Here is a 25,345-nt window from a genome sequence, read left to right as displayed (position 1 = left end):
CAGACGACAGGTGCCCAGGTGCAGGTGGCAGGTGACCTCCTCCCAAACTCCACAGAGAGAGAGGTGACGATATCAGGGAGCCAGGACGCCATCATCCAGTGTGTCAAACTCATCTGCACGGTCATCCTAGAGGTACGTATACATGGGGGGGGGCGGGGGGGGGGGGGCCTGGGAGGGTGTATGTGTGTGTGTGTGTGTGTGTGTGATCTTCATCGCATCAGGCTCACAGAAGAATCTGAGCAGAAGAAAAACAAAATCAAATGAAATTCCTTGAATTTCTGAAGTTGTCATTTAAGTGTCTGAGAGTTTGAAGATGTCAAAGGGTCATTCATGACATGTTCATAAATATAGATTTGATTTTAACTTGTGCATATGAGCAAAATAAAACCTGTTCTCAGATCCAGAAACAAAAAGCAAAGTCAGTTATTTCCACATGGAGCAGTTACAGAGCAGCATGATGACTCATTAGGAGTCTTTGTGTTTGTGTCAGTCCAGTATTCTCTCTTTTTGCTCTGTTTTTGGTCTCCACCAGCTCCTGAGGGAAATATCTCTCTGTAGCTGCTAAATGCTCCTCTGTGTTCACCAGCTCGATTCTAACTGTGTCTGTGTGCTGGTTTATGTTGAGCAGGTAGAGTGTACGGGTGTAAATCACTAGTTTAATCATGGTACAATATTAAACTGATTCTTTGGACATTAAGATATTTGCTGACATCACGGTCAAGTCTGCCACAATACAATTGTGATTCAATTTTGCGATTGATATGAGGCAATATGATTTGTCCATTTATCACAGTCTGTTACAGAAGAAGCTGCCAACACTGTATTTTTTTGTCTTTTGGCCATAATCATAAAAAAACATAAATAATGTAAATAATTGTAGCTGGTTATGTGCAGTAAAGTTTACTTTAAATTGAGTCCACTAACACAAATAAAACAGATTAGCAACAAGAACATTTAACAAACGTATAGAAATCAGCTCAGTAATAACTGTCAGGGGTCACAGACAAAACCAGTTTTTTGGTCGTCCATGCGTATGTACCTGCGTCTAATCCTGGTAACGCGATGTCTCAGGAATGCCTCAGGGTAATTTCTTCATATTTGGCACAAATGTCAACTTAGACTCAGCAATGAAACGATTGGTTTTTGGTGGTCAAAGGTCAGTGTGACCTTGTCTGTCTCATTCTCGTGGGCAGGATATCTCAAGAACACGTTGAGGGAATTTCTTCAAATTTGGCACAAAGGTTGACTTGGACTAGAGGACATACTGGTTAGACTTTAGAGGTCAGTGGTCAAAAGTCAAGGTCGCTGTGACCTTGTATCTATCTCAATTTGGTGAACGCAATATCAAAAGAACTAACCTGGAACCTTGCACTGCACGGGGATCTGGCCCCTCCAAGCAGAGCCCTGTGAATCGCCATCTGATCAATCAGCCATCTGACAGAGGCGGGCTCTGGGCGGGCGTAATGATGAAGACAGTGCTGTGTCGTAGGAGTCGAAAACTAAACCGCCAAGATGGCAGCTGCCGAAGGACCGCGTCCATTCAGTTTAGCTTTGGAAGAAACACTAAGCCAGCTACACTTATCTTTCTCCTTGAGAGAGGAACAGAAGACTGCCCTAGAAGCCTTTGCTTCCAGGAAGGACGTTTTTGCCGTTTTGCCGACGGGATACAGCAAAAGCATAATATATCAGTTAGCCCCACTGGTCGGCAAACACATTGGGCTTAGTGCAATGAATACGTCACCTTGTTTTGTGCTCTGATTGGCCATTGTGCTATCCAATTGCGTGCAGCAGCATTTAATATGCCTCAGTTAGTGCCGCCACTTGGGTAGGAAGGGTGTATCGGTGAGGGCCAGACTCAAAATCTTTCTAGATTTGAGTCTGGACATTTCCAGGCTACCGAAGAACAGCTTGAAGGAATTTCTTCAAATGTTTCACAAACTTGAACTTGACAAGCTCATGACCTGATTAGGTTTTTGGTAGTTAAAGGTCATGGGCAGTGTGACCTTGCATCTGTCTCATTCTTGTGAACACGATATCTCAGGAACACCTGAAGGGTATTTCTTTAAATTTGAGAGGAACGTCCACTTGGACTGAAGAATAAACTGATTGTTGGGGAAGATTCTTAGTCATCCATGTCATGGAAATCTTAAGTGCTGTACCATAGGCAACTGGACTTGCTTGAGTTTGTTTAAGATGTTTTACGTCTCATCCAAGAGGCTTCTTCAGCTCCAACAACTCAATAAACTGATCAGAATTTTGTGGTCAAAGGTCACTGTGACATCACAAAACATGTTTTTGGCCATCACTCAAGAATTCATACGCTAATTATTAATCATGACAAAACTTCGCACAGGCGGCACGGTGGTGTGGTGGTTAGCACTCTCGCCTCACAGCAAGAGGGTTGCCGGTTCGATCCCGGGCGTGGGAGCCCTTCTGTGCGGAGTTTGCATGTTCTCCCCGTGTCAGCGTCCGGGCACTCCGGCTTCCTCCCACAGTCCAAAGACATGCAGATTGGGGACTAGGTTAATTGGTAACTCTAAATTGTCCGTAGGTGTGAATGTGAGCGTGAATGGTTGTTTGTCTCTATGTGTCAGCCCTGTGATAGTCTGGTGACCTGTCCAGGGTGAACCCTGCCTCTCACCCGATGTAGCTGGGATAGGCTCCAGCCCCCCCGCGACCCTCAAGAGGATGAAGCGGTTAGAAGATGAATGAATGAATGAAAACTTCACACAAATGTCTAACACGATAAAATAATGAAGTGATTACATTGTATATCGAATATGATACCCCCGGCACCTTCACTCTGTTCCAAACTCACTTTTGCCCTTATTTATTCAACACATCTGACATTAAGTTACAGGGTTAAATCAAAAGTCTTGGATTATTATATCACTGTTAAAGACAGTCGTGTGTCCTGTCCTGTGAGTCTTCATTCGTCAGTGATGCATTTTTATGATCACATCCATTGACAAACAGACACAAAGCTTTTCTCTGTGATGCAACCTGATGCTAATTTAAAGACGACACAGTGAGCAGAGCTGCAGAGGTTATTCTTAATCATTCATATTTTATCCCCCAAAAACCATCACTTTGCTCTGTGATGATGTCTACCTGTCTGCTCTCAATTAACATCACATAAAAGTGTTTTTAGAGAGATACTGTCCACCTCTCCAATAATCTTACAAAATGAAAACACTGAAATCTATAATTTATGATTGTATTATAATTAATCAGAGGAAGCAGTCATTACGATGAGCTATGTCTCGGAGATTAGAGGCAGAAACAGTGAAATCAAAGGCTGTGGGAGCTCATTGGTATTCCAGGCACCTTAATCTGGGATAAGAAAAGAAATAAAAATGCTGACCTTAGCTATACTCGTTCACTTTCAAGTGCTGCTGCAATCAAAGAGTTTACATCCCTCCATTCACACTTTCTGTTTGATCTTAAATAAGAAATCTTTTGATCTACTTTGGCCCTCGGATGGACGCTTGTCTCCCTGCTTTCCACCCAGTGCATGCTGGGATAGGAAACACACTGACCTGAGATCAATTAAATGAATGAAAAATGCATCTTTCTGTGTCCACATGTCGTCAGCTCACCTCCAGGGTTGGTCCTCACAAAGACAGAAATACAGTTCTCTGACTTTATCACTTTATAGAGCAGTTTCATGTCCTTACAAAGAATCAGAGCTCAGCAAAGAGAGACAGTGGAAAAGCAAAGGCTCTTGATACACTGACAGGACATTGACTGCTACTCCATGGAGTTAACACAAACAATAACCCCTACATACCCGTTAACAAACTTAACACTGCAAACAAGCCATAATTTCCCTCATTTCGAGCTCATGAACAGTTCAGACAAACAGCAACAATCCAGCAGCAGATCAGCTTCTAAATAAGAGTGACACAAGAGTGAAACAAGAAGTCTTGTCGCTACTTGTAGGAAGTCTGTTTGATGTCTCGCTGTTGCATCAAACACGGGTGTAAAAAACAGCTGTTGTGTGAAACATCAGCTGACAGTGAAGCATCAACATCAGTGAATGCTGATGAGACAAGGTGAGATAAAAAAAACAGCAGAAAATAAAGAACAAAATGAAGAGCATGGCTGATTTCCAGCTGCGGAAACACTGAAGGCTTTGTAATGACATGAGGAAAGTTATCAAACTAAAAATAGAAACATGGATGATGGGAGCTGGCCATGAACAAATATCTCTATCACCACTAAATACTGAACATGTGGCCCACATAGATCTGGATCTATGTGACCGTTTCAAACTTGACAACACTCTGAATGGGTCCCTTTGTATTTCCTGCTGGAATGATTCACAGTTTTTGCTTCTGCAACTGGGTTGGGGGAGAGTTACTGCCCCAAGCGATGGAGTTCAAGTATCTGCGGGTCTTGTTCTTGAATGAGGGTAAAATGGAGCGTGAGATGGATCAGAGGTTTGGCGCAACGTCTGCAGTGATGTGCCGGACCGTCCTGGTGAAGAAGGAGCTGAGCCAGAAGACAAAGCTTTCGATTTACTGGTCCATCTGCGTCCCAACCCTCACCTATGGTCATGAGCTCTGGGTAGAGATCGAAAGAATGAGATTGCGGATACAAGCAACCGAAATCAGTTTCCTCCGTGGGGTGTCTGGGCTCAGCCTTAGAGATAGGGGGAGGAGCTCAGACATCCAGAGGGAGCTCGGAGTAGAGCCGCTGCTCCTTCGCGTAGAAAGGGGTCAGTTGAGGTGGTTCAACATCTGATCAGGATCCTCCTGGGCTCCTTTCGTTAGAGGTGTTCCAGGCATGTCCCGCTGGTAGGAGGCCCCGGGGCAGACCCAGAACACACTGGAGGGATTATATATCTCATCTGACCTGGGAACACCTCAGGGTTCCCCAGGAGGAGCTGGAAAGCGTTGCTGAGGAGAGGGACGTCTGGGGTGCTTTGCTCAGCCAGGGTTCGAACTGCTCATCTTTTGATTAGTGGACGACCTGCTCTACCTGCCACAGCCGCCCCAGGGACGTCCTGTCTTCTAGCATTTAGTTTTAAATGAAAAGGTCCAGCTCCAGGCGTCAGGTGTCTGATGCCGAAATCACTGACAAAACATATCTGACGACTTCAGAATGAGCTGAACGAGCAGTGTTAGCTAACTAGGTTAAATAACACAGCGCCACAGCTTGAAACAAAGACAGATTGACATTGGTTGTCACTTTTCAGCTTCATTGGGGGACAGAAAATGGTTGTGGCCAGCTGTGCTTTGACTTGCAGCGTGTCCTATCCGTCCACAGCGTCAGTTTGTAGCTTTGTCACTAGATTCCATCAAAAATGTCTTGTAGCCTGTTGCTGTGTCGCTCATAGTGTCAACACAACAAAACCCTTACATCAAATTAAATTGAGATATCTTTCGCTATAAGCAGGTGACATCCACCCAGGGTTCTAAAGAAAAAGTTTATTTGGCTCAGCTGTTGCAGAGCTACATTTTCTCCATCACAAGCGATTTAATTGCACTGAAGCTTCTTATCGTAAAGTCTGATGCAGTCTGTGTTTGTAGGATTGGTTTTTCTTTTTTGGTTCAGTGTGTTTTTATGTGTCTGTCAGACAGAGTGTGTCTGTGTCTGCAGGGACAGAACGTGTTCGTCTCAGCGTCTCACACAAAGTCAGTCAAATTTAATAAGCTTATTGTCCCAAAGCTTCTCTAGTCTCACAGAATGTTTCTCACTGAACTGTAGGAGGTTTTTCCTCCGTTGATAAAGCTGGAAACACCTTAAATCCCGGGGCTGTATTCACAAACATTCTGAGAATTCTCCTAACGCAGCCTGGAAATTTCTAGCAAGGAGTCCTATCTTAGGAGTGATTTGGGACAGTTTTCTAGTTGACCCCGTTGCTGGGAATGATGCATTCTTTTAACAGATGTGATTGATGTCACAGACAGGCCCTTTTGTCAGTCTGTCCCTAATACGATCGACCACAAACGTCATCCCTGCACGATCTAATCTGTGGCATTTTATCAACTCACTGTCATCCAGTGTTTGGAGAATATTTCTCCGACCTCTTCGTCTTTCTGACATTTGTTATGGTTAAAAGGTTTTTCACCTCAGGAGTTCTCTTAAGGTCTGAGATGCTCTGTGAGTAAGTGTTATCTTTACCACGACTTAGTCTTAACTTTAAGGGGAATCTCTTTGTGCTAGTAAGCTTTGTGAATATTTTTCCTGGTCCTCTAAGAACGAGATATGAGACATAACTCACACTGATTTACCCACTCTGTGATGCTCGATAAACATTTACCTGTTTTCATTCTTTTTGTTTCTTCTTCCCTTCTCAACTCTTCTTCGTCTCTCCTCCTCTTTAGTCTCCGCCAAAGGGAGCAACTATTCCGTACCGACCCAGCCCGACCCCAGGAACTGTGCTGCTGGCAGGAAACCAGGTGAGAGCATGAAGGGTGACTAAGTTCCAGGAAATCATTTGGCAACATCAGCGCCACCAGATAAACTAAACATAAAACATCACAGAAGCTAAATCAGCCACAAGACAACAGACAGATGATGGATGGAGGAAACATGCAGGAAGCTGAGAGGTATCCAGTGATTAACAGCAAGAGGGGAGGTAAGAGAGTGTCATAGTGAAGTAGAAGACTAAAGGGAAAGATGGATGGAGGCATGAAAATCAGGTTTATAGACAATGGTAGGAGAGGGAGGGATGGAGGCACGGGTGGACGGATTAATGGGTCGGATAGATGGATAGATGGAGGGGAGGATTGAGGTAAAGATGGAGGAATGGATGGATGAATGAGCTGATACATAATTTATCTTCAGAGAATTTGCCTTAGTTTGCAATTTGAATGTTACAGAAAACACACACACACACTTGTTAAGCGTCCATTTGATAGGTCATGCATAGTGAGTGGCAGCTCCTGTCACCACCCATCCAGCAGGAACAAATGAAGCATTTTTCATGTTTATTCATCACAGATCAGGACTGTTCACCAGACAGATGTGTGTGTGTGTGGATGGTAGAGAGGTAATATTTGTGTGTGTGTGTGTGTGTTTGTGTGTGTGTGTGTTGACTAGCTATAATGATACGATCATCAGCAGCATGAATTTGCAGCATTAGCACCGTCTTCTCAACATAGAGCTGTGTCCACAACAGAGCATTCATTTTCTTGATTCTGTTTGGACAATAAATTTAAAAACATTTACCATAGTTTAAAGTTTAATCTATGATTCACTAGGGGTGGGGAAAAAGTAGATTTTTAGATACATCGAGATTCTGTCTTGAATGATGCAAGCATCGATGTGGAAAACTCAGAATTGATTTTAATTTTATTTTTATATTTATTTTCAAATTACTGTAACACCTTGACAGCTTTCCAGTGATATACGGTACATTACGGTAGTGACGTCATTACCTGTGGAGGAGGGGAGGGAAGTGAGCACAGCGGGAGGAGAGTGACAGCTGATGAGGAGAGTGCAAGTTGGATTGTTTTAGCGGAGTTTGGGTGGTGTTTTCTTTGTAAATAATATTTAGTGTTGTAAATAATAGTATTTGTGGTTTTTTGAGAGCTTTTGAGTTTTTTTTATGCCGTGTTTTTGAGTGTTTTTCATCGTGTTTTCACCATAGTTTGTAGTTCTGCCATTGTTGGTGTTTTAATAGTTCATAGATAGTTATAGTCAGTTACAGTTTACTGGAGGGGAAATGTCGAGGAGGTCGACGAGGGACAGGAGAGTCCTGTTGAGATTTGTGGATGAGGAGGAGACTGGTGGAGCGTAGTCATCTCACCACAGTAAGTTATACAGTTTGTATGCACTGGATATGTATTCCCAGCTTTATTACAATAATGCTTTCCAATATCTAGTGTCAATTTTCTTATTGGCTCGTTTTATAATCGAGAATTGTTTTATAATCGAAATCGTTGCCCTCAGAATCGGAGTTGAATCGAATCGTGAGGTGCCTAGAGATTCCCACCCCTATGATTCACAGTCTGACACTGTCAAGTCAGTTTTAGTAATGTTATTTTATTTGCCTCAAAGGGCGTTACAATCTGACAGCCTCACAGTGGTGTTCATTTTGACAGCTGTTTTAGATTTAGTCTGAATCTTGAGATGAAACTGTTTATTAGTTTTAGTCATTTTAATCCTTTGTAGGTTTTCTTTATGTCTTTAATTTTTAAACTAATCCAGTGAGGCTGATTCATGGATCATAAATCAGACTCAAGGTGACAGGTTGTATAAGATAATGTGTGTGTCATGTCTCCAGCAGTGTGTGACAGGTTTAAGGGCTGATTTACGAGCACACACTTACTGATCATCATTTGAAAAGCTCAACATCTCTCTATTTATGCTCTCAACAAATAACTAATGTGAGCCAACTAGGATTTGTCCCCAGGTTCATTGTAAACTCTGACTTATCCATGTGACTGTTAAGAAGCAGAAACATAACTTGTTTCTTCATGTGCAACATGTTAGTCTGGAGGTTTAAACTGGTGTCCTCTCACAGAGTTGGTGATTCAAACTAAACCGTTTTGTAACGTGTTTTTGCCTCCACACCAGAGACAGCTGTGGCCAGAGACATTATGTTTTCAGGTTGTCCGTCCATTCGTACATACGTCTCATTCATGTGAACATATCTCAAGAATGCCTTGAGGCAATTGTTAGTCCTTCTCTCAGTACTTACTGACCTCTCTTCCTGTCTGTGGCTCTCAGCTCCTCTGGAGATCTTTAAACACAAATTTATAGTTTTTTCACAAAACAGCTGCTCACTGACAAACAGGAGGAAGGAGTGGCTTTACTTCTCTGCCCTTTCACCTCTTCTGTCATGATGCTTACCCAAGCTGTTCTCCAGTATAATCACATCAAGTATTTCTGATGGTTACAGTGCGTACTGGGGCTGTTCAGAGCTGGAGCTAATTATGCTAATAACTGATTTTAATAGATTACCATATGGCGTTAATTCAGGCAATTAGATCATGTGATTGGAGTAATATAGTCAAGACTGGAAAAGAAAATGAAAATTACATTTTATTTACATCAATTTGCGACCAAATGTTATTATGCAAAATGGTGGCCAGATTTCCCAGAAGATCCCGACGGCCTCGGGAAACCATTCAGACCTTTAACTTCTCTCTGGAGCCCTCCGATATTAATGATGTAAACACTCATCACAGTAGAAAGCTTTTCTCTATTAGAAAATTAGAAACTTTGATAAACATGTCCATAAGTTATATTTTACCAATAACCCAATGAAAACACAGACATGAAGCAGTTTTTAACCAATCATGTGGCTTTTAGGAACAGACAGTGTCCCACAATGCACAGCAGGGTTGGTTGAGTTTGTTAAACACAGGCTGGTGTTTTGGTATCTAAAGTCAGATGGACAGGACTTAACCAGCGGACTTCACTACAAGCTGATTGGCTGTTGTTTGACCAGCTGAGTGTCAGGTGACGCCATCAGCCGGCTTGAGTCCAGCTCAGAGCGGACAGTTCACACCGCTGACACTGATGTATGCAGATTGTACGATGGCTGTTTATTGAAAAAAAGTTCTCGGTCATTATCTGAATCTCTTACCAAGGAATTTTAAGCACAAGGGAATCTTAATGAATCTTCTTTTTTCTGACCTCCGGTGGTTTCACTTCTCCGGCTGCAGTGATGTACAGGTGCACCTCAGGGCACCGTGACATCACTGTTGGTTGTGGTCACAGGTTCAGCACAACACACTGAAACAGACTTGAGATTTTCAACCAGAGAGGAGAGCAAAAATCTTTTCAGCCCTGTGTGAAGTTTCTCTTTCAGCTCAACAGGAGCTGTGCCACATATTGATATTCTTCTTCACCTGAGTTGAAGCGGTGTGAGAGAGTTAAATTGGGACGATCCAAATGAGCTGACCTGGTTTAGCCCCAATTAAACGTATTACGAAACCAAAGAAAATCCTGCATCTTTAACGATTTCTCCCTGTAGGTTTTTCAAAGTACCTTGAGCTCTGAAAAGTTTTCAGGGACGGAAACTCTGATGCTTAATTGGTTGAATCTTGCTGTGTGCACTCAGCCTCAGCAGTGCATCGGAGCTCAGCCGTATGCAGGTTGTCATTTGGTCAGTTTGAGCTACGGATGATTTTCCCTGAGAGAGAGGCACAACTGAGACCTGTCTGTACTTGGTCACACATCATTGAACTGTGACAGAGATTGCTCGTGGATGTGTTGTCTGTGGCATTTGGTTTATTTGTGGATGAGCACTGTGAGGTGTCACTGTAGTCATCAGTGGGAATAAATGTCCTAAATATTAGGAACGTGTAAAAATGGAGCTTCAGCCTCAGAGCTCCAAAATCATCCTCACGTCTCCTCATCTGAAAGGTAAAGTCAGTATTACACCAAAGAGGATTCAATAAAACAAGGTCACTTTTTTCCTGTTCCCAAGATGGCGGCTGTGTCGGAGCCACCACACCTTTATCAGTTCCTGTGTGTACAAGTCACTGTGTGACGACTACGTTTCCCCTCAGGGATCAATAAACTGTTCATTCTGGGGTTTTTTTCCATTCTCGCTCATCTTCTCATCTGCCAATAAAGAGGAAACTAAATTAACTTCTTATCTTTTTTGGATTATTGGGTTTGGTTTATGCGGCCTCATAATACTAAGAAGATGTAACAGCAGCAAAACTGGGGGGAAAAAAAATTTGTCAATAAGGGGATGAAATAATTGGTTTATTACTCAGTGTCCAACATAACATTTTTTATCCCCACAGATCAGAGTTTTACTGGCCTGGCAGCCAAAAAATGAAAATAACTTTTTTTTTCCAAAACTTTGGTGATTTATTATAAATAATATTTACAATAGTGACGTTTACTTTGACTCTGGTTGTTTTCTTTTAGTTATTGAAATGTAATGCTGAATACAAAACTGTACAAAACAGAGCACAGTTGCTGTTTTCCATGTTTTCATTTCATTTTAAATGTTATTTATATTTATTTCAGACATGAAAATATTAAGAAATGTGTGCTCTATTCTAAATGAGTAAGGGATAATGCCCAGCGAAGTGTCCATCGTCCACTGGGTGTCGGTTCACGCCTCCACCTCAGCCGTTAAAAAGTGATGAAGTGAAGTTATTAAGTATTATCCCGCTTGTACCATGGCCACATACCAAAGAAATAAGAAGAAAGAATATTCATGCACACCAGGAGCTGTAATCATAAACTCAGATAGACTGACAGGTAGCTCATTGATTGGACAGTTTTGGTGATGTCATCCTACATCATCAGCAGTGATGCTGTTCTCATTCACTGTTCGTACGTATACCTACGAAAACTAATTCATTATAACTTGCAAGTAACTGATTCAGTCATGAGTTGAAGGAATGTGATCATGTGACCTCTGCACTGTAGGCTGTCATGCATCATGTGACAGGAGCAAAGGAGGAAGTCAGGTCACATGGTATGAAGAGCGACAAATCTGTGTGAGGAGGAGGTCAAGGTCAAAGGACGGGTCAAACAAACACAGGACTTTCACTAAGGGGACCGCTGTTTGTGTCCCTTGTAACACTTTGCCGAGTAACTTAAAGTTATGTACATCTGTCACATCATGTCACATATATATATCGCTACAGCTCCTTACCACAAATTTTCCTAAATCCTGAGATGCTGAGTCGTAAGAAACGAAGATACAAACTGTTGTAAGAAGAAATGTTGCAATAGCAAATGGACCTACAGAGGAAAACCAGATTCTGGTGGCTGACAGCAGGTCACGCAGCACTTTACTGAGTTCGATGGGTTTATTTATTTCTCTCTTCTCACCATAAAATAACTCATTATGAGTTTCATTAGTTACGTCTGCAAGGAGACCTCATTGTATTTAAAATACTGACAGGTCATAATATTAAGTAGTAGGCTGGCTTAATGTGTGGTCTCTTGACACACCTCTGGTCTAACTCCTTTAACTTGACCAGAGAAAATATCCAGACTCACATATGGACGTGTATGCATGTTTCCATGGTTACAAAATGAGGTTTCATATGATGGAAGTCATTTTCTTGAAGCTGTACTATGCAGGAATTGTCAGAAAAGCCAGGCAGAGGGACGATAAAATCCTGTGATTGATCTGCTTCACTTTCACACCACAAAACAAACCACATCAGAGTTCGCTCGAAGGCAATCTCAGTCCAGCTGTTTGGTCGTTGAAGGCTGGTGTAGACTAAACAAGCAGACAGAGTCCGCCTGAAAAGGAGGAACTCTGGTGCTGTTTGTTCGTGGTGTGAAATCAAACCAGATCAGCTGCAGTATTTAATGACAGCACAGCAGATATGTGACTGATTTTAGCATCATTTTAAAAGCTAAACTCTCAAATCCATCCTCTGCTGGGAAGTCTCAAGGAAGCAGTTGTGTATGTCTTTGTGCACATCACACAGGAGCACGTAAAAACTGTCGTCACTGAGTTACCGGTCAGTCTGTGTAACTTCTTCCAGATCAAAAGATCCAAACTGCAGGTGTGAAAGTGCCCTGAAGGCTCATGAATCCAGAGTTTGTACAGTGCTGTGGTTTATGCGTTTGTTCTGCAGTGACATCATGGCTGTGAAAGCTTGATCAGATCGGAGGTCTAACTGTCGTGTTGACTCTGCTTGTGTCTCTCTGTGGCGGCTGAAGGTGTTCGAGGCGTCAGACTTTGGCTCTCACCCTCTGTTCTCTGTGGCGCAGGGAGGAGTGGACCTGCAGCAAGTGAGTACTCACTTCATTTTTATATTTACCAACAGGTTGCATTGACACAGGCTTTGAAATCTATCAGAGCATATAAAATTCATCCTGTGGTGCTTCCAGATTGTGAAAGATTGTCAACACAGGACCTAAAGTATCATTCTCAACACAGCTCCATACTGCGTTTTATTTCACTGATCAATAAAGTCATGTTTAATTTTGGAAGACATCTCTTCACACGGGGCTCTGAGCTGTGCAGGTAAACAGCCACCTGCCCTGATTCAGAGACAAACTTCAGTCACCCCGCATCTTAAGAACAGATGGTCAGAGAGGTCAAGGATCCCAGATTAACTCTCCTAAGACTCTCCTTCATGTGAAAATGATTTTTAAAAAAAGGCAGGGACGTGGTAAACAAGGTGAAGGTGAAGGCCCTGGAGCTGAGGATGAAAACAGAGGTGGAAAGAAACAGGCGAAGGAAGAAAGGTGACAGAAAGAGAGAAGGACAGGGGAAGATAAAAGAAGAAAACGCTGGAGAAAAGAAGTGAAAACAGAGAAACAGGTTGTCGAATATCTTGTGTTGAATCACTTTAATTCTGCCTGGAGTTTAACAGACATCTGTTAACAGCAGAGTGAAGTCAGCCGTCTCACACTCGATGCCTCCACCTACCAGGAAACACATCTGTCAAGGATTATTGCCATTTTTTCAAGTGATGTCTGACTGATCTGAGAGCAGTCTGAAGACCAAATGAAAATGGAGAAGATTCATTTCTTCTTCTGAAGCAGCCAAACAAGCCTCTCCTGTAATTGCAAAGATGAATTGGGCAATTTTCATGTCAATTTTATTTGCTCAAATTAAAGTTGTAAGAGGAAGCGACAATCAAGCACATGGTGCTCAGACAGAAACTGTTTGCAGACAGTCTTAATGATTCCAATGAAGTGCTATAACGGGGGCAAGAGAAAAAGTAAAACCAGTTCCTTTGCCATCTCTCGTTGTAATTAGAGAATGTTGTAATGCAGTATAATCATTTTAATGCTAGTTTTACTTTGTAAATAAGATTCTTGTTGGAATAAAAATACCACTTTTTCTGCCAATCTCGCCAAAACTCCTGAAGAAGAACACTGGCTGATCTGAACACAGTCACAGTCTTCAGGGTGGCTGATACCAAATAGTGACGGCAGACTTCTTCTTCTTCTGTGGCATCAAACACAACACATGGATTCAGAGTGTCACTGTGTATTTAGAGATGATGAACACTGATATTGACTACACCATGATAAACAGCAGGGCTACGACTAAAGTGGGATTTATACTTCTGCGTTTAATTGACCTCCTGTCTGTCTCTGTAAGCTGAAACCATTTCCCTCAGTGGAAACAAAGCTTTGATTTACTTTAATTTCACAGATAAGAAACAATAAATTGTGAAGACAATAAAGCCTCCACTAAAATAGCATTTTAAGTCTTGTGTGTGATTTATCCTGGCTTCATATGAGCAGAGGAAATCTCTGCTAGCCACTAGGCTAATTTATACAATGTAAAATGCCATAGGCTTGTGCTAATAATGTTAGCATGTTGTATTTGTTTGGAAAACGTGTTTAGTATCAGACAGTTGTTTTGTCAGTGAACCTTGTGAGCTGTAATGGAGCTGAATTTTGTATCGTTGCCTTTGTTAAATGTTGCTGTTGTCCCTGGCTTCATATGAGGAGAGGAAAAGTCAGTCATAAGAGTTTACATTTATATGGATGCAGCGTTGTAGACAGTGGTGGTCTTTGCAGGCATTACATACATCCCAATCAGGAAATCCATCTGTAAAAAACTAAATATCTAAATAATTTTTTTTTCTTCCTGTACCTCTGGAGGCACTGCCCAGAGTTTTTCGACTAACAGAAGTGCTGGAGTCTCAGGGATCGCTCACGCCCTTCACTTCCGGCGGTGCCCCCAGCGTTACACTCCTATCTGCAACTTGAACCAAACGGCGGTAAAAACGTTGCCAGTAATGCCCTTTTTTTCCTGTCGTGAGGAGTGGAAGGTGTGCTGGTGGATGCACAACGCTTGTAAGTTGTGCTGTTGTCCATGTTTTTCACGTTGACCAGACGGCGTTTTGGGTGGAGTAGTTGCCATGGACACAGAGCTTGCTGTTTCTGTAGGTAGACATTTCCTGGGGACACCTGCACGTCTTGGCCACGCCCCCTCCATTGTGATTCGCTAAAGCGCAGCATCGTTCAACCTCAGTGTCCCCCTTACAATGTAAATTGCAGAATCTGTCTTGAGAGATTACATGCATCCTGACATGTGGACAGAAAATTCAGCACACTATATTACAGATTTGTTCTGTTCCGCTATTATTTAGATTTCTTCTTCTTCTTCTCCTGCTATCGTATCTCATTTGAACTACGCAACACTGCCTCCATGATCTCTGGTGGTACTGCTTTGTTTCATCTGTCTCAGTAAGCGCTCAGGAAATGTGCACAAACATGGATGAAATGAATGCAGAGTACAAACAGGAGACTCCGTCTGTCTCTGTCTCTAATGTTGAGCAGAAATGAGTCCTGAAAACTAAAATAGCAACAGCTACGGCTATACTCTGTGATCTGGGGTTACCCTATGGTTATGTTGCCTGACCAGTTGTCACTGTGGTAGCAACTTGTCAACAAGTGGCACCCACCTGTAAAGCAGAGTGGACACACCCTTAATTATGTTTAACTTTGAGCCTGAAGAAAATGTCGACAGGTGCGTTATATTAAAATTCAGCCCCTGTACAGTTAAATTAGCCACAGAAAGCAAAACTGTTTTTTGTACCAGGCTGTAAACATGTTTATTTCTACTGTAAAGTTGGACATTTTAACATTTTAATGGGGGTCTGAGGGGACTGATTGGCTCTTGGGGCCAGCCTCAAGTGGACATTACCCCTGCAGGTTGCCTCTGGCATCAGAGCAGCTAGCTGAGCTACGACATGTGTAAATGTGCTTCTGGTGATTTTTAAAAGCTCCACTGGACTTCCTGTCTTTCCTGCAGAGACACAGAGAGTCCGACAGTAGCTGCTCACAGCTGGTTAGCTCTGACTACCTGCACAGTGGGAGTGCACGTCACTGTTCACACTTCTGTGTCCAGTGACATGGAAGCATGTCATCCCTCAACCAACAGCGAGTCCTTTGAAGCATGTTTTTGAATTTGCTGAGGGGGAATATATCGGAGGGTTCTCGCAAAATTTGAGGATGTGTTTTTTTTTTTAATTTTTTTTTTTGTCTGCATCGCACCTGCACAAAGAAACAAGCAGATGTGTTGCTATATATCTCTGCAGAGTTTAGCTGGAGCTGTTTCAGGACAGTGTGATGAAGTGTCTGTGTGCTGGCACTACATCACACTGTGGGTCGGGTTCATGCAGTTATGTTAAATCTACTTTTGTGGCTTTGAGGAATTTTATCCCTGCAAAAACACATTTAAAAAAGTTTTTATACACAAACATGATGCCAGTCTTTGACAATGTGGCGACAAAATGACAACCTGCTTGTCAAATGTTCTCTGACTTCTTTATCTGAAACACAGTCGCTTGCACAACATGAGAATCTTTAAATGTCATCTTTACTTGTGTGTTGCCCAGTAATCATACAGTTAGACTAATCATCTACTGACTACTTTTGCATATCTGAATGAAACCTGTAATTTTCTCAGCAGTTCAAGCTAAATTGTGGGGATGAATTTAATTTACTGTTTTGCTGCTGAATGTCTCCCAGTGAATAGTTCACTGCTGCACAAATAGCTTTCATGTCAAGGGCAAGGCAGGCTGTTTGGATTAGAGCATCCATAACTGAATGGTCTGAGGTCAGTTTCCAACAGCTAGTGTGTCACCATCATTAGCTAAGTGTCCTTCAACCAGCCACTGAACCCACATTCATTGCCTACACATTTATTTCATGTCAGCGGCACGCGCGGCCTCGGGCCAAATTCCTTCTGTGTTTAAATACTTTTCATCTGCGTGCCTGCAGCCTGTTAGTGTGATCATGTGGAGGTGCTCCTGCAGCACTTCATGGCCTCACACAAAATGCAGATGTCCCTGTTGACATTCGTCCTCTCCATTGTAACATTTAGTTTTTCCCGTCTTTGAAAATGATGTTATGATGGTTTGTCAGTGCTAATATTAGCTCTATCACAGCGAGGCTTATGGAGATAGATTTGTTTCATAATTATGTGTGTGAACAGATCGACAGTCTGTGTGTAAATGTGTCATCTGTAAATTTAAAACACCTTCCACAAATACAAAAAAGATTTGTAAACTCACAAAATATTTTGCAAGTATAAAACAGATCTGCAAATACACAAACACATTCCTGTGAATACAACAAATTCATTTGTAATGAAAAGCATTTGTGAATATCTTCCTAACATTTACAACTTTCAAACAGGCATTTGTGAACTCAGTTTTTATTTGTGAACCGAAAAAAAACATTTGTGGATCTCAGTTCTTCGCATGTGGATTTGCTTTTTACACACACGGATTTTTGAGACAAACTTTCTGCTGGTCCGAACGAAAATGCACTGGTGTCACTTGGCCATTTTCGGATAGCACGTGATCGCCCGGCAGATGACGTCATCTTTGCATGTAAAAGTAAGAGCATGCAGTGAACCACACCGTGTTTAGTTAGGTTACATCTTTTCAATGATGTTACGGTAACTGTTGTGAGATATGACAAGTGGGGGCGTCGGTGGCTTAGTGGTAGAGCAGGCGGCCCATGTACAAGGCTGTTGCCGCAGCGGCCCGGGTTCGAATCCAGCCTGTGGCCCTTTGCTGCATGTCATCCCCCTCTCTCTTTCCCCCCTTCACGCTTAGCTGTCCTGTCCATTAAAGGCAAAATGGCCAAAAAAAATATTTAAAAAAAAAAAAAGTGTATGAGAAGTGGCAACAGCCTGGTTAAGGTCTTTGATAGAACAGCCGTGTAGAACTGAGATCCACAAATGTTTTTTCGAAAGTTGTAAATGTTAGGAAGATATTCACAAATGCTTTTCACTTATTTGCAAATGAATTTAATGTATTCACAGATATTTTTTTATTAGTGGAATGTGTTTGTGTATTTGCAGATCTGTTTTATACTTGCAAAATATTTTTGTGAGTGTACACATCTTTTTTGTATTTGTGGAAGGTGTTTTATATTTACAGATGACACATTTACACACAGATTGTTGATCTGTTCACGCACATAATTATGAAACAAATCTATCTCCATAGAGGCTAAACTGAGTGACAGCACAGAAAAACAGAAGACTCAGTGATAAGAGTGAAGTAGAAGACTGAGGTGACACACACACCGGATGATCAGGATACTTTGTGTTCATGTTTGACCTCCAAAAGTTGACAGTAATTTAAGCTTAGCTAATAATAAAAGATAATTGGTTGAACATACTATTTAAATGATCTATAGCACATGGTCAGAGTGCATTGAGGCGGTGTTTATTTTGTTGACGAAACTTTTTCGTCAGTGACCTTTTTTCCATCAAGAAAACGAGACAATGACAATCTAAAAGTAGATATTGATAAAAAAGTAGTAGTAGTAGTGGTATTATAAAATCCCTGATGTTGACAATAAAGTTTATTTGACTTTGTGTCATTTACCGTTCATCGATCCTCCTGACTGACTTAACAAAATGTCTCACTGACTGACCTGGAGACAGAGTCAGCCTCTGGCAAAGGCAAACACACACACACACACACACACACACACAATAGTTACCTAAATAGTACCTGACTGACTCAAATGCAGATTAACCATATGTATTAAGCGACACACGTCTGGACGACGCAGACATGCTGACAAATGAGAGGACGGGTCAAAAGACAGAAACAAACTAGAACAGAAGAGCACTTTACTCCATCACTCTGACAGCTCCGCATGCTCAAGAGCCAACTTTAGATAAGTGGTGTGTGTGTGTGTGTGTGTGTGTGTGTGTGTGTGTGTGTGTGTGTGTGTGTCAGGCACGGGGCATTGGGAGTGTCAGTTAAAACAACAGTAACAGGAGCTAATGGAGGCTCTGCAGGACTGATGGGAGGAGAGGGGGAGGGAGGAAGTGACAGGTGGAGACCGAAGACGCGAGGGAGAGACCGGGGGAGGAAGGAGGGAAGAGACAATTTGAAAAGCTCTCAAGTTGTGTCAGTCGATCTGTCCTCCAACCGCATCTGCTGCCGTCTATGGGTGGACGTGTGTGTCTGACAGCTGTGTGAGCTAAAGACACATCAGGGCTGTGGTGCACATGTGCACAGTGTTGTTAACGTATGAGTAAAATAAGGTTGTTTTAGTTTCTGATTGAAGCTGCTGCGACGTGACAAACAGTCTCCACTGCGACACAATATTAACAGGCTTCATGCAGCAAGCACACAAGTGTGACACAGACAGACAGCACCAAGGCCGCAGCTTTCAGTCCAGTGCCTTTGTGGATTCCTGAGCAGCTGCTGGAGCCACAGCGACCTGCACTGCTTGGATTTCAGATAAATTGAAAAGGTGGCCACACCGCAGCACAGTGACCCTTCAGAAGTCCATACTGTTGCACACAATCCAAACATATTACATCCTTAAAACGTTATGCCCTGAATTTTGACCCTCTTACTCATAAACCTGTTAACATAGAGATAAAACAAAACACCGTTCCATGAGTTCACCAGAGACAGAGGTCAGCCTGGAGAGCAGTTGTCATAACTGCATACAGAGAAGCATGCTGGCTTGCAAACTGCAAAATTGGACCAAATTTAGTCTTGGTATTTTTGGCATACTATATACACTCACCAGCCACTTTATTAGGTACACCTGTTCAACTGCTGGTTAGCGCAAATAGCTAATCAGCCAATCACGTGGCAGCTCTCAAAACCGTTGCCTGGTCTGAGGAGTCTGGATTTCTGCTGCCACATTCAGATGGAAGCATGGATCCATCCTGCCTTGTATCAACGCTTCAGGCTGCTGCTGGTGGTGTAATGGTGTGGGGGAGATTTTCTTAGTACCAACTGAGCATGGTTTAAACACCACAGCCTACCTGAGTATTGTTGCTGAGCGTGTCCATCCCTTTATGACCACAGTGTACCCATCTTCTGATGGCTACTTCCAGCAGGATAACGCACCATGTCACAAAGCTCACATCATCTCAAACTGGTTTCTTGAACATGACAATAAGTGCGTTTCTATTAACCCTAGAAATGCACAACACCTAAATATCACAATAAAAAAATGTAATGAAACACCTACACTTCAAAAAACCTCTAAAATATTGAGAAAAAGTTTTTATGCTCTCATGAGGTGGTTTTTCAGACGTGTCGATATAGAAGTATATCACAAAAGTGTAATGGAAACACTTTTTTCACAAATATACGTCACCAGACACGACATTGGTGAATTCCTCGTTGACGATCCTCTCCCAGAAATCCTTTATCTGTGGTCGCTGCCACACATAAAGACTTTGCCTTTGGAATACCGCTCGCTCTCCTTGTCTTGTAGATTACTACCACAGCAGCAGTGGCAACCGAGATGATTGTTCCAGCTTGCAAGAGATTTGGAATGTCCATCTTACTTCCGCAAACAAAGTGGAGTCTTGCAGGACGATATTTTACGGGAATTACGGCTCATACGCAAAACACCTTTTAATGGAAACACCTGCAACTTGCAATTGTACTTTGTCGAAACTTTAGAAATATCGCATTTATTTTGTGCAAAACTGTGATGGAAACACGACTAACGAGTTCACTGTACTCCAATGGCCTCCACAGTCACCAGATCTCAGTCCAATAGAGCACCTTTGGGATGTGCTGGAACGGGAGATTCTCATCATGGATCAACTGTGTGATGTCATCATGTCAATATGGACCAACATCTCTAAGGAATGTTTCCAGCACCTTGTTGAGTCTGTGACACCAAGGATTAAGAAGGGGTCCAATCTGGTACCAGCAAGGTGTACCTAATAAAGTGGCCAGTGAGTGTAGTATGGGTATTGAAACTGCAATAACATCACCTGACTTCCTCTTTTGCTCCTGTCATGATTACTGCGACCACGAGAGGGCTTTGCCACTTAAACAGATCTGTTATTTTCATGTGAGAAAGTCTAACATCTCAGTCGGGGAATGTACAATATATGATACTAGAGTTTTGAACATGTACGCTGTGTTGAGGATCCTTAGCATCCTGGTTAGCCAGTGTGTAAAGCTTTACTTAATGCTTTTTATCGTTTGTGCTAGTTCCTACAAACTCTGCACTCTTGGATGTTTTGTGTGAAAGCAGTCACCTCAGCATGCTGCAACATCTAAACTGACCTTTTTATCAAACAGCGAGATGATTACATCTGGTTAAAAATGGCACAAGAATCAGTCTCTGTCTTTGAAGCAAGAAGATTTAACCTTTCTACCAACAATCAGCTCCTCTCACCAAGTGTTTCCTAATGAGTACCTCCAATATGGCCGCCGCAGGCTTCATTACGTCGCCTGAAAGCTCTGTGTAGAGAGAGGAGTGAAAGAGAGGCAGACGAGGAGTGTGAGAGGAGAGGAAGAGGTGGAAACAGGATGGGACAGAGGAGTAAAAGAAAAGTTTTGGAGGATGTCAGAGACACGGAGGGGAGGGTGACAGAAGGAGGGATGGAGGGAGGGTTAGTGCAGAGTTAAGTGGCTGTGCGAGCGATTAATGCTTTTTATTCATTATTTAAGCCACAGTGATGCAGAGAGCAAGCAGAGACGTGAGGGTTCATCACTCATGTTTGTTGACAGAATCATCTGCAGCCGTCACAGAGTCATTTCTGGGATTTAACATTAATCTTTATTTAAGATTAAAGCTGCGAGGATTTCTTAATCATATTATCAGCTGGAATCAGCTGTGATGACATGTCTGACATTAAGTCCATCTGAGTAAAGTAAACAACCCAGTGAGTCAAAGTTTGAGAGAGAAACCAAGTAATGAACTGTATTTAGAGAGCAAATGGAGGTTAGTTAGTTTGTTAAAGGATCAGATCTGATGAAGCAAATATGTTTTTAATATAAAATTTTAGCTAAGTGGTGTAAACAAATGTAAATACATGACTCAGCAGATATGAACAACCTCTGCCAGTGTGTCACCTGATTTACGTAATTTGACAAACTTCTTCTCAGAGTCATAACACACAGACGTCACTGCTAACTCTCTCTGTACAGCTGCATCAGGAAACTTGAATAAATCTGTTCAGAAATCAGATTGATACAGCTGCACCCAACCATTATTGTCTTATTGATTAATCTAACAGTTTGTTTTGATTGGTTGACTAATCTAATGACTAATTTATCCATTATTATAAACATTATTTTTTTAAAATACTCGATTAATGTGACACTTAAATAAATAACAAAAACTCTTGTCATAACTATTAAAATATTTTACCGTTTATCTCATTTTGTGTTTTACACAACATCATTTCAGAGCTGGATATTTTTTATTCTGTGTTTTTTGTTCTGCGTTGTGTGTCTGTAACTGATGCTGCTGTCTGTCTCGGCCAGGACGCTGAAGAGGTTTTTCTGGTCAAATAAAGTTTAAATAAAATAAATATATTTATAGCTCCTCCCACTGCACAACTTCCTTTTTTCAAATGATCCAGTGCGACCCTCATTCCACTGCTGCGGCTCGTATTGTGTCCACAGCTTTCTCATCTTTTATCAGAGACATTTCGGACCAACTTTATTTTCATCTGGACGTCCTCTCATTATATTCAATTATCCAGATTTTAAAGAAAACCATTCAGTCTGACCAAACGCTGTTCTGACTGTAATTTCTCGACTATTTATTAAGTCACACAGCTTTTATTCTTTAACCTCTTGCACTCCACCCCCATTTTGTAGCAAAAATGCCTAAAATGACATACCCAAATTAAAATGACTGTAGCTTCTGAACCGCTCTGACTACATGCATGCATGAGGTCGTGCCAGAAAGAAAACTCCCTGAAGTTTCTTGTGAAAGTGTCAGAAACACTCTAGGTGATACAGAGACAGAGTAATGGGCCTCTGAAGTCAGTAAAAATTGACAATTTTGCCTAAAATAAAATAAAACTTGTTTCAGGATGAATAACTGTCTGTGGCTTCATCTGAGCAGGTAAATGACACTGTGGGGCTGTAGGCACACTATCAATGAACACTTGTTTCAAATTTGAAGAAGACTGCTCAAAGTATGACCATTCTACAGTGTTTTTACCATGAAAAGATCCAGGCGGAGCTCCAAATGACAAGTCGGTCACTCGGCTTCAAAACAGTACTATCAGTGATCAAACAACACTCAGCCAGCTTCAAACATTGTACCTTATTGAAATCAGGTGTGATTATGATAGCTGATGTTGTTTATGACACAGAAACACCATAAAATATCACCAAATAAAGCCATATGAAACGTGAAAGTTATGATCCCACTTTCTAGACGGTGTATCTCAGCCAAAAATAGTGGTAGGAGTGAGACTCTTACCTTTTATAAACCAGCTACGTGCCTGCTAACAGCTCCACATAAGATCACCAGTAATCCTGTAACTTTTCCCGTCGAAAAACGTCATGACATGACTTGTCACCACTCATCGCGATTTTGGCCTTTGTGTGTTGAGGCTGCTCTGGTGCGAAATACATAAGAAATAAAAGAAAATCAATGTTACTTTTGAAAAGTCGAGAGCTTCCTGAATCCAGCAATACCAAACATCACATGGTTTGATGACGTAGTGCGCCTGGGAGATACCATTTAACAGAGGAGGAGGGGAGTGAGGACGTCGGCATCCTGGCGGAGTTATAGAAAATTTTAGACCAAAGATTATTTTTAAAGCTGAGGCTCAAATGGAAATATTTTTTTATTGTTTGATTAATTTAGGTGCGTGGTTTGAATATTGTTGATGTGTGTATTTTGTTGGCAGCTGAACTAACAGACGTGAATCAGCCGAAGCCTCTGTTGTTTGTTTGTTGTTGCTCAGAGGTGCCTTCACACCTCCATCTCTGATCCGTGCTGTATTAATAAACTCATGAATATTCATGAGAGCTGTGCATCGTTAATTAATATATGTATTAATAACATTTGAGTTTGAAAGGGTCATTATCATGCTTGATGTTGAGCTCCGCCAACCATCATTAATACTGAGGAGCAGGCGTCCTGATTATAACATCCAGAGGAGACAGCTGTGATGTGTTCGACCCTCGGAGGTTTTAAAGAGAACATTTTATAGTGAACAGTTATAGGTGATATTATTTAAAATATCAGCATTATTAATTATACACTGATATTAATATTATTGTGTTAAATAATTATTTACCAAGCAAACAGCAACACCCTTTAAATGCCCCGTCTCTTTTGTGCGTGCCGGGGAGAAACCTCCACCCCGACTGAAGCCTCAAGAGACTGGCAGGTCCTGGTCAGTCTTTCTTAGGCAGCTGAAGTTCCCGGACACCATCACAGCCACCACGCTCAGGCCTGATGCGGTCTTGATGTCTGAGACAACAAAGCAAGTGGTGTTGCTGGAGTTAACTTTCCCCTGGGAAGACAGGATGGAAGAGGCTCAGGAGAGAAACAGAGCCAAATATGCATCTCTGGTGGCAGAGTGCTGAGGGCAGCCCTGCGTGAGTGAGTGTAACACAAAACACAAACAAATGTGTCGATCAGTCTGGAGGTCCAGAGAAAGAGAAGATCTTATAGGTCTGATTTATAACCTCCTGAGCTCAGCCTGTCAGGTGTGCTGCATCGTGATGACCTCTCACCTCCACCCACCAATTTCCTGCACAAAGTAAAAAACAGAGCCAGCAAGAAAGAAGATGATAGGCCGACGCTAAGGCCGTCACAATCCCCCACAACCATATCAGTTCAGTTCAGTTCAGTCTAGGACTTGATGTTACAATCTCTGATGCACATACTTGAGACTGTGAGTGGGAGTGATGGTGCCGTCTGGGGGTCAAAGGGTTAGATGAATAGAAAAGTAGGAAAGAGTGTAGAAGGGACAGAGCCAAAGAGACGTCTGTGTGGACTGAACTCTCCCCCGCCGGACCGGGCTGTATGCTCTACCTCCCCCTGCAAAAGAGAAGAAACTAACAGGAGGAAAACGTACCTAACATTTAACTGACTCGTTGTTGCACATGTGATTGTGGGTTAGAGTTGGAGCCATGCTGGGGGAGAGGTGGGGGTTCAGGGAGGGCAAAGGCGTCATTGGGGTCATCAGGTGGGTGCCCTCCTTCACTGGTGTTTCGATGATAGGCCAGCGACACCTCCAGAGGACTCATCAGCAACACCTGGTGACCCAGGTGCACCCCCCTCTGCTTTAACTCCCTCGTACCCTGCTGCTGCTGTTGTTGGTGGTGTTTCAGGGCCCAAGTGGCGTCTCTCCTCTTGATCCATATCCACCGGCTCGCCTGTTCAGCTGTGCCACAGAGAGCTGTGATGGCCTGACGCTGGGCTTGGCCACGAATTCCCATTTCTTTGAGCAGCCTGGTGGTTGACTTCGAAGCCTCTGCAGCCGATTTCAACTGGGCAGAACTTTGTTTCCATCTGCACTACTCAGCATCAGCTGCCAGCTCGGCGTACTTAAGGAAGATAACATCTCTCAAATATAATAGCTGTGGAGTAATCTGAAATAAATAATGAATACATGAGATATTAAACCGCTGTTAATGTGTTGTGACAAGTGGAGACATCCTTTATGACAGACAAGCAGGTGACATGCAGTCAGGATTTCATTCATACTAAGTTT

The 25,345-nt window shown here is 42.3% G+C and overlaps 1 protein-coding gene across 5 annotated transcripts in view; it reads left to right on the top strand.

Annotated features, from left to right (window-relative positions):
* pcbp4 (poly(rC) binding protein 4) overlaps window positions 1-25,345 on the top strand; it is a 228,425-nt gene that overhangs the window by 162,055 nt on the left and 41,025 nt on the right. For all 5 annotated transcript variants that reach the window (XM_049586328.1, XM_049586319.1, XM_049586335.1 and 2 more), the window contains 3 exons: window positions 4-132; window positions 6,333-6,407; window positions 12,607-12,678. In XM_049586328.1, coding sequence (XP_049442285.1) covers window positions 4-132; window positions 6,333-6,407; window positions 12,607-12,678 — 276 coding nt within the window. The remainder of the gene's footprint in view (window positions 1-3; window positions 133-6,332; window positions 6,408-12,606; window positions 12,679-25,345) is intronic.

The sequence above is a fragment of the Epinephelus fuscoguttatus genome, linkage group LG1 (genome assembly GCF_011397635.1).
Source record: "Epinephelus fuscoguttatus linkage group LG1, E.fuscoguttatus.final_Chr_v1".
Taxonomy (NCBI): Eukaryota; Metazoa; Chordata; class Actinopteri; order Perciformes; family Serranidae; genus Epinephelus; species Epinephelus fuscoguttatus.
Note: the sequence above shows the minus strand (reverse complement) of the source record. Positions and strands in the feature narration are given on the sequence as shown.